The sequence below is a fragment of the Lygodium microphyllum genome, chromosome 7, assembly GCF_053477565.2.
Source record: "Lygodium microphyllum isolate KBCC chromosome 7, Lygodium_microphyllum_v1.1.10, whole genome shotgun sequence".
In the NCBI taxonomy this organism is placed as follows: domain Eukaryota; kingdom Viridiplantae; phylum Streptophyta; class Polypodiopsida; order Schizaeales; family Lygodiaceae; genus Lygodium; species Lygodium microphyllum.
In genome coordinates, this window is record NC_141141.1 from 61495534 (window position 1) to 61504937 (window position 9404).

The 9404-nt window shown below is 41.0% G+C and overlaps 1 protein-coding gene across 2 annotated transcripts; it reads right to left on the bottom strand.

Annotated features, from left to right (window-relative positions):
- Positions 1-707: 707 nt before the first annotated feature.
- On the bottom strand, positions 708-6450 carry LOC148033517 (pyrimidine d). Of its 2 annotated transcripts, none has more exons than XM_087681464.1 (11): positions 6056-6450; positions 5301-5383; positions 4875-5198; positions 4443-4701; positions 4270-4350; positions 4090-4197; positions 3964-3993; positions 1586-1723; positions 1471-1508; positions 1292-1391; positions 708-1089 (listed from the first exon to the last, which is right to left on the bottom strand). In XM_087681464.1, exons 1-11 carry the CDS (start codon positions 6221-6223, stop codon positions 1018-1020), a joined length of 1401 nt encoding a protein of 466 aa, XP_087537590.1. In that variant the 5' UTR covers positions 6224-6450; the 3' UTR covers positions 708-1017. The 2 variants fall into 2 exon arrangements, with proteins under 2 accessions (XP_087537590.1, XP_087537589.1); XM_087681463.1 differs by having other exon boundaries at positions 708-1092.
- Between the last annotated feature and the right edge of the window lie 2954 nt (positions 6451-9404).

A 9404-nucleotide genomic window follows, 5' to 3' on the forward strand; every position in this document is an offset into this window, starting at 1 on the left:
TGTCCTAGTGGCCAGTTGAGGAGGGTTGGGAGTCACCACTTTGTTTACTTTAAAGTCAAGGGATTGGCCGATGAGCGCTCAAATCTTGTCACTTTTTTTATGCTAAGTCCCCACTTTTTATCCCTCAATTATAATTTCGGCAGCACTTACTCCAGAGATGGGGCTCCTCTGTCCGTCAGCTGTATCATTTAAATTTTTCATTTAATCCATCCTGGAAGCAAACCAACACGGCCCCATGTAGGTGTTGTTTAAAAAGCTCCTCTACCCTACATGATACCAAGATTTGTATGTCATTGCATTTCCCCACAGCTGGCTGCCAGGCTCATTTATTATAAGACGATTTTTCTGACATTGATATTACATCGAAGTCTAGCTTCATCAATAGAGGACTCTTGGGAGAGTGAACAGCTCTATCAATTGTCATTACTCTCTGACTCATTGAGTTGAAGCCTTAGTCTTCATGTGATGATGAAACCCCACATCTTGAAACTCCAAGTTACAAGAATCAACACAGAAACAAGCTCTGAGGAGTTTATGATGGGAACAATGAACCTTACCTTCATGATACAACCAATAATAAGGTAAGTGATTCTAAATGCAGAGGGGCCATTAATTGAATTTTACTAACTATATATTGTAAAAAGACGGTTCACGTCATCACTTCAACATTTAGAGCCTGTGAATCATCCGTCCTAGCTGCTCTCTGCTAAGATATAAATTGTAAGTAAGCTTGTATTTCTCATGTATCAAACCCAGAAAATGAAGATTTAATTGAAGTTCGTCAGAGTTCCACAAGTTTGCAACAAGGCACTCCAATGCCAAATACGTGTGTTATTGTTATTGCCCTACCACTATACTCTTCGAAGTCTCACCAGAAAAGAACCATAATATAGAACTTTGTGGAGCAGTCTGATAAATGGATTTTGAAGTGTACATTTTTACATCTTGTTTGCTTATGCTAATAGCCTACAAAATTGTTGCTCTGGACATTCCAAATACGAGGACTTCAGAGGAAACTCATCGACAGTCTGCACCAACAGCCTCCTTAACAGATTTGAAGCCATCTCTTTCCAAGCAGAGAGCCAACTCCTCCTATGCAGAAGGCAAACGTAACAACAGTATCAGGTATTGCGGGCAAGCATAGCTAAAAAATCCAGCAGCTCTCACAGACCTAGCGCACACTAATTGCTTGCTAACTTCTCAACACTTCCAAAAAAGCTGACCTCAAACTGATTCAGACAGAAGCATCAATCTTTAAATTGTCAGCAAAAACAGTGACAAGTATAGCTACCTTGAGCCGAGGGATCAAAGCAGGGCCTTCATATGCAAATGCAGTATACAGCTGCACAAGACTTGCACCAGCTCTGATCTTCTGGTAGGCATCTTCACCACTGTAAGAGTGCAACACGTTAACATAATGTTTCAAAAACATAGCAACACACTACAGTAAGGACCAAGCACTCGCATTACCTGCTGATGCCTCCACAGCCAACAAGGGGAATCTTTCCCTAAAACAGCAGATTATTATTCTCAGATAAGTTCTGTTTTGCAAAGGTCAAGCAACATAGACATCATTCAAACTTACTCTAGTTAACCGGTACATGTCCCTTAACACATCTGTTGAAAGCTTGAAAAGGGGCTTTCCGCTCAGACCCCCAAGCTCCTCAGCATGTGGAACCCCAACTAAAGAGTTTGGTCTTGAGACTGTGGTGTTTGATATGATCTACAGAGAAACTATGTTAGAACTTAGATGCTAGTATATGACTCTAGAAAACAAGCCAGTTTCAAATCATTGGTAGCACTTGCCAAAATCAAAGAGGTAGCCCTTCTAAATTCTAAAGTCAAATCTGAGAAAAAACAAGATTCTGATTATTTGCTGAAAAAGAAAAGCAAAGACCAAAACAAAGCATGATAATGTTCATTTAACAACTTATTAATCAGCTATATCAAAACAGCAGTCCATTGCACAACACTTAACAGAGACCACAAGTTAAATCATGGTATTTCTGGCTACTCCAGACTTGTCCCGATGAATTCAATAGGTGACTCCGTGCAAAGTTCACTGATCTGATTCACAACTGCTCATGCAACTTCAAGAAACTTTGCGCCATCGGCACTGCATTCCGAAGCAATAACACAAAGAGGGTTGGTATGCCTTGTGGAGAAGATTGGGGTCCCTACCCAAGCATAGGCAGATAACAAAACCCAGAACTTATATGCCTATAGTATTCATGTGCCTCGGAGAGAAGTTCATCATTGATTTGATTCACATCACTTATGTGAAGCACTCAGATAGCACTTCTTCATCACTGGCACTTTTTTTTTTATAAGATAAGATACACATCTGAACACCAACGAAGAGGGGCATCTCTCTTCAAAGAAAATCGGGGTCCCATCTAAAGCATAGGCAGACGACAAAACCTGGAACTTACACCTGCAGAATTTGTTTGCCTCAGAGAGAAGTTCATTGATTTGATTCACATCACTTGCTTGTAAGCACTCAGATAGCACTCTTTTCATCATTGGCACTTTTTGTCATAAGATAAGATACACACATGAATGCCTACAACAGGGGGCACCTCTCTTCCAAATATTAGGCAAATAGGGAAGAGCCACACTAGCACTCCTGTGCAAAACTTGCAAGCAGAACTAACAACAGGGACTTGATCGCATTGGGACCCTCCCCAAGGACCCTACCAACCCAGTAAGACTTGAACCCACATAAGCTATCAAGCACTAGGCCCTCACCCCTTGGGACACCATCAGACCTTCAATGGTAAACAATGTAGTAACAGGGCAGACCCAAAACATCAGCCACCCAGATGCAACACCAATTTGAGGGGTCTAACAGCCAAAATACAACCACGTACTGGACATGAACTGGAATTTCTACTTGCACCAACTCTTTCTCCAGACAAATGGTGAGACCCTGTTAGATATGCTTCAAACTAGAGCACCTATGCAAACAAATCTACATATTCAACTCTTCTTCCAGAGACACACTATAACACTTCTAAATATGCTGAAAACTGTAGAGCATCCATGCAAACAAATCTTCGTACTCATCCAGAAAGGAACATCTTCAAGTCAGTCTCAATTCACATGTCACACATGACCTCTGTTTTGATAGTGCATAGCAAATTTCACACACAGTCAGTCTTCTCAAATTCACCGGTGACAGATGACTTCTGTTTTTATTGTGCCTACCAAATTTTCATGTACTGGCAGTCTTACATATTGTGCGAGACAAGAATCTCCTAGTCTGTGAACATTCTTGGTGGAGTTCGTATACCAAAAGATATTAATCCAAATTCTGATATTAATTTGCTATTCAGAACCAGATCCAGCAAGTAACACAGTTTGTTTATTTCAGTACAAGGCTGTCAATCTTGATTTGCTGTTTCCTACTCAATCAGTTTCTTCTTCTCATTAACAATTACGTAATTCCTCCTGAGAGATGGAATAGAGATTCAAGACTGATTGACAATCTTGTTGCTTCACAAGCAGTTAGGGATATGGTCATTTCAATTACAGATCAACCTTACGTTGACATATGCCCAACTTGATTAGCAATGCACAACAGTAAGAATAAGCAAATCATTTTCACCCCCTCCAACTACTGAGTTTCCCAAGACAGTTCACAGAGTAGGCAGGTAGATAAGTGTCCATCAGCCAAGGGGGAATACAACACAAAATGCGAAGCCCGATTTCACATGAACATGAGATTTATAGCACGTTAATTTCAAAGGAAACGTGTGCAAGTATATGATGTGCCTCAGAGAGAAGATTATCGCATAAAAAGCACATCCTTAAAATGGAGATTCAGCATTCTAAATTGTCATCACTGGCACATCTTGCCAAGACCCTGAGGCTAAAGGGGCTATTAAAAACAAATGGTACTGCACTGAATACTAGAACTTCCTCATAAAGCACAACATTTAAGAATAGGCCAGCAACTCTTACCAAGCCATCCAGTCGTAAGGTAAGCGCAACCTGCGCAAACAATGCAAGGTATTATAAGTCCTTGTTTAAGCCAGACAGAACTTTACTATTGCATTCAATCTTATTTGCAGATCACAGAACACATACCGCAGCAATGTCAGTTAAGTCCTGCTTTGACAAATCTGGAGCAATCTTCACAAGTAAAGGAGGGGGGCCTCTCTCCCCCCACTGCATCTCATCCCGGGCTGCTAGCACCTGCAAAATGACAAATAAATCATGATCATTATTCATATGAGAAAACTAGAGGCTAAGCCATTAGAGACTAACCCTCTTAATTAGATCTTTCAGTTGCTTCCTTCCTTGTAACTTTCGTAACCCAGGGGTGTTGGGGGAAGACACATTGATAACCTTCACACCAACAAATACATGGTTGAGCCACATGCAGAAGGCAGAGTGTTCTTACTAATATTTAAGAACTCACAACCAACACAGCCTCGTACCAAGTAATCAGCATACTGAGACAAAGTATGAACACCTTGAACATAATCAGCAGCAGCATCTTCTGTGCTTTTGTTCTTCCCAAGATTCACTCCTAAGAGACCAGGGCCACTCTTGGACAGAGATTTGCTCTGGTCATTTGGAGACCATGACGATGAGGAGACCGACTCAGCAAGGCGCCGCTTCCCATGTTGTGCTCCTAAGCGCTTTGCTACTGCCATAATACCTTCACTATTAAAACCATAGCGATTGATGACAGCCCTGGAAGATCAAACCAGCAATCATAATTTGATAGATTAAGTGCAGTTTAATATGGGACCTACAAAGGTACCCAAACTCATACATCAAGGTTCCCTCTCTTTCCCAGTGTTATGGAAGATATAAATTGATATTTAGTTCTCTAGGGAGAGTTTAGTAGCAACCTACATGCTTACCCCTGCTCCGGTAATCTGAAAACACGAGGCTTTGGATTGCCCTCCTGAGGGAGAGGTGTCACTGATCCAACCTCAACAAAACCAAAACCAATCCCCAGCATGCCCTCCACAGCTTCGGCATTTTTGTCAAAACCAGCAGCAAGGCCAATAGGATTCAAAAATGTCCTTCCCCATACCTCCACACCAAGAATCAGAGGATCAGGTCTCTTCTCCTTGGGAGCCAAACCATGAGCTGCTGCCCACACAGCAAGTTTGTGTGCTTCCTCTGCATCTAGCAGTCTAAATAGCGGATTCACATACTTCGATGCTTCAAACAACCATGCACTGTGATGCAAACATAGTGTAAGATAAACTGATAAAAAGTGCATGTAGGTAGCACCAATCAAAAAGCTTTAATTTCATATTAGGTGCTCCTGTCCCCCATACCTAACAGTAGCCTCGTCTTGAGTACCCGCATATGCACCAGCAGCAATCAGGGATCCAAGAGCTGTGCCAGTCAAGACTCGTCTCTGAACAATGAGAGGAAAACATCCACGTTAGGTAGGAGCTGCAGCATTGAATAGCCAACGAAATCTACACCCTGAAGAAAAAGAAGTCGTCTTGGAAGCACATTACAACATCCATGTTACAACAAAACCTGCAGAATCAAAGAACCTAGAAAATCTACAAGTCGAAAAGAAAACGCTGTGCTCAGAAGCATAGCATGTTTCGGACAAGCCTGCAATGCTAAACAGCCTATAAAATATTTACCCTGATGAAATATTACCCCTATTGAGTCATGAGAAAACATTAGGGATTGATGGTGCCACACTTCATTTGTAACGATGTAGAGACAATTCATCAATGAGTGGACCTTCTAGAAAGCCTATTATCTTGAGCATTACAATAACCAAGAGTATATAGGCATTGCGATAGTGGAAGTATTACAGCAGATGTTCTAATTCCAGGCTACACATCACATAACAGCAGGTTTGATCTCACAACAACAAAAGAGCCATGCAACATGAATGTCAGTACCTCGAGAACAAACATTTCGAGCGAGTGAGCATTAACAGCCAGATATTTCGACTACAGGCGAACATACATCGGATGGCAGCAGCTGTGATGGCACGTTTTATTGCCAATGTATGATAAACTAGCCATAGAAAGCCGATACTACTGGGGAAAGGTATGTAGCTTACCCAAGTAAGGCGGGATTTGGGAGGAGGAGAAGCTCCAGCAGACTGGCTGGAAGCTGTTTCTGGTCCGGCCTGGGTAGCGAAGGAGAAGGATCGCGCGCCTTGCCTGGTGAAGGACGTCAAAAGCCGCAGCTGGCACTGGTCGAGCCGGGCCCTTCGAGACCAGGCCATTCCAGGGCTCTCTCTCTCTCTCTCTCTCTCTCTCTCTCTCTCTGACTGAGTGTCTCCCCCTGCTTCCTGCTTTCGTTTTCCTTAAGCATCAACAAAACAACCTTCGCTTTCTCTCTCTTTCTCGTCTGTTAAACCCTAAATGCTTTGAATCTCAATACTCGGGCTCGTCTCGCCCAAGGTTGACGACACGCTTGGGGCTTTTACCCTAAGGCTCACTACTGTGGAGGGACCAACAGCTGCCAAATATACTAACTTGCACGTATGCTCCTCTAAGGACTTCAAGTCCCACGCCCACACATGTCCACGTTAGAGAGAGATCGTACAAAGGAGAAGAGAGTAGGTCGTATGGACCAATCTCCAATTGACAACTCTAGCAAGTTCATGGAGTACCCTCATTTTTAGAGAGTTCTTCATTGACTCTCAAAGTGTTGACACATAGATCGTGATAGTCGAAGTGTGCCGGCCACACATGTTGTAACCTCTACTCTATGAACCTATGCAAGTAGAATTTACTTGCATGTGGCCTTCTTCAAGAGAGTACCACCAAACTTCAGCATCGGCAAGAATGAATTCTTGTTATTGAAGTCGCTTTCTATTGTTAAATTGAAGGTCATGGAGATGGCAAGAAGCTGCAAAATTGTTATTCCTTGAATCATTGATAGCTATCAAAAACATGCTTTGTTTTTAAAAAAAATCAATAGCAATCACGAGCTAGAAGAGGGACAAAACTATTGCAAGCAATAACAGAACAACTTCATGTATTTCAAATGATCCACCTATTGCATGGCTACAATTGTCAAAAAAAGTGTCATTCTTTAGGGGGTACCTATTATCCTTTCAAGGGCCATAACCTTATTGGCCCCCATGCCCTAACTATTAAAAGATGGATAATAGTTGTAATCTCTAGGTTTTATGTTTAGAGCTTCATGTAGGTCCCTTAACAAGCATAACTTAGGTTTTCCTTAGTTAGACTCATCTCCTTTTATGGATGATATACATGTGTTTATTTTAATTAATATACATACATAAATTATTTAAGTAAAGGAATAACCATTGTATTTTTGTTATTGGCAAATTTTGCAAATTCATTATAAACTAGGTCCAAAATCCAAAATTTTGACTATATTTATGCAAAGAAATCAACCCTTACAAATATGCTATAAGATCAAGTTTTCTAAGGTATTTTATTGCCAAAAGTTGCCTAAATTGCAACATACAAACAGATATAAAATGTGCAATATCTTAACTTTCCCTATGAGTAAAGGAAAATTTACAACATTATTGAAATGCATCAAGACTAGCATCCACGAGGAGCTAGCTTTTTACATAAAGACTTGTAGATTTAAAGTTTAGGGCTAAGTTTTTGTGGGCTCAAGTTGAAGCTCCTTATGCATGAAAACATGTTGCACACGCTTCTTTGATTGTCTTCTTAGAGCCACCAAGCCTAAAATTCGTTACCCTACCCTTTTAACATGATAAAAAAGGGTTGGCTCTATCAAAAATCTCTTACACTTTCTTTGTTGCATGATTATCCAACTCCCCTTCGTTATGGTCAAGGGAACCCACATGTCCTTCTCATTGAGCATATTGAAATGACTATGGACTTGATGGAAACACTAGGTCTTCTATACTAAGGAGACGCCTCCATGGAATAGGAAGATGGAGGGTAGAGACGTGCGGCTGAGTGGAGAGAATACAAATAGAAACTCTAAAGGGTGTAGAATGGAGGCAAGAGAGAGGGAATGAGAATTAAGCACTCAAAGATTTCAAATAAAGAGAGGCTTCCACACCTTTTTCCCCCTTGATAAGAGAAATGATTGAAATATGATGGCAAAACATTACTATTGGAAAATGGCAACACTCAGCTTTACTACTAGAAAGCGACAATAACTCTACTCATTTCAACAAAACTAACAATATCAAAAATGGCAAAGTTATTTTTTGAGAAAAGTTCTATCATGGAAGTCTTCTCCTCATTGGTGGAGTGCACTCTCTCTCTACATGATAAAAGGCTGAAAAGTGACCTCAAACTCTTACTAATGGGACAATTGGAGCCCTATCCATCTTTTTAGTTTTTTTGGATTCTTTCAATCACCCATGTCCATCTTTGATTATTGTGACACCAAATCCCATTGGTATGGCCAATATCCTAAAGACTTTGCCTTCATGGATTAGTTGGCAGTCAGCCTCAACTATCCAATACATTTTAAAAAGTAACCAAAGATATTATCCATGGGCATCTTCCTCCCTTCTTTTCCAAAAATGAGAGAATTTCTCCTTTGTATGAACTTCAAAGTCAACGGACATAGGACATTGACCAACTTCCAACTTTCCCTATCCAAACCCTCTTTGTAAAGAAAAATAGCAAATTTCATTAGGAAATTATACCATGGATTTGCTACCTTAAGCCACTTCTCGAGCCACTTCCACACACTAGGGAAATCCAAATACATTCCCAGTACTTTACTCTTTTAGTACACTATCAACCACATTATAGAAGAAACTTCTTAACTTCAAAATATATTTTGCTCATAAAAGCATGCATTTCATATCTTATTTAATGTTTGATGAGAGTATGAGTGTATAAGTGGCATGTGGAAGGTGAGAAGGATTGAAGCTTGCTTGGAAGTGAGCTATGGTGGAGAGCAAGAGCAAGAAGAGAGAGAGACACAAATGGGAACTCCAATAGTCACAATGTGTGACCAGTATTCAAACTGTCACTAAAAGAATAAATAATAAAATGACGATGATGGGCGCCCGCCACCTACTGTGTGCAGTGGCGGGTACTGTCAAGGTAGTACTATACGGGCGGCTAGGCAGAGGCGCATTTACCCCCAATAACCTCCTATTGTAGCCCAGTGACTGCATAAAGGCATCAAACTTATGACACCACTCCCTAGTGCCTGCTTCAAGCTATAAAGACTTTTCTTCAACTTGCACACTAGGTGCTCCCTGCCAGGTTTTGCAAAGCCCATGGGCTGCTCCATGTATATCTCATCATGCAAATCCCCATGCAATAATACAGTCTTGACATCCATATGGTACAAGTCCAAGTCAAGCTGCACAACTAAGGCCAAAACCAAGTGTAGGGTGGTCATCTTGACCACAGGAGAAAAGACTTCATCAAAGTCAACTCCGTGCTCCTATTTAAAACCCTTAGCGACAAGTCTCATCTTATAAG

Coding starts and splice junctions, on each gene's coding strand:
- LOC148033517 (XM_087681463.1), bottom strand. CDS start 6,223: ATGGCCTGGTCTCGAAGGGCCCGGCTCGACCAGTGCCAGCTGCGGCTT. Junction 5,384..6,055: donor CCAAATCCCGCCTTACTTGG/GTAAGCTACATA, acceptor CTCATTGTTCAG/AGACGAGTCTTGACTGGCAC. Junction 3,994..4,089: donor ACTTAACTGACATTGCTGCG/GTATGTGTTCTG, acceptor TTGTTTGCGCAG/GTTGCGCTTACCTTACGACT.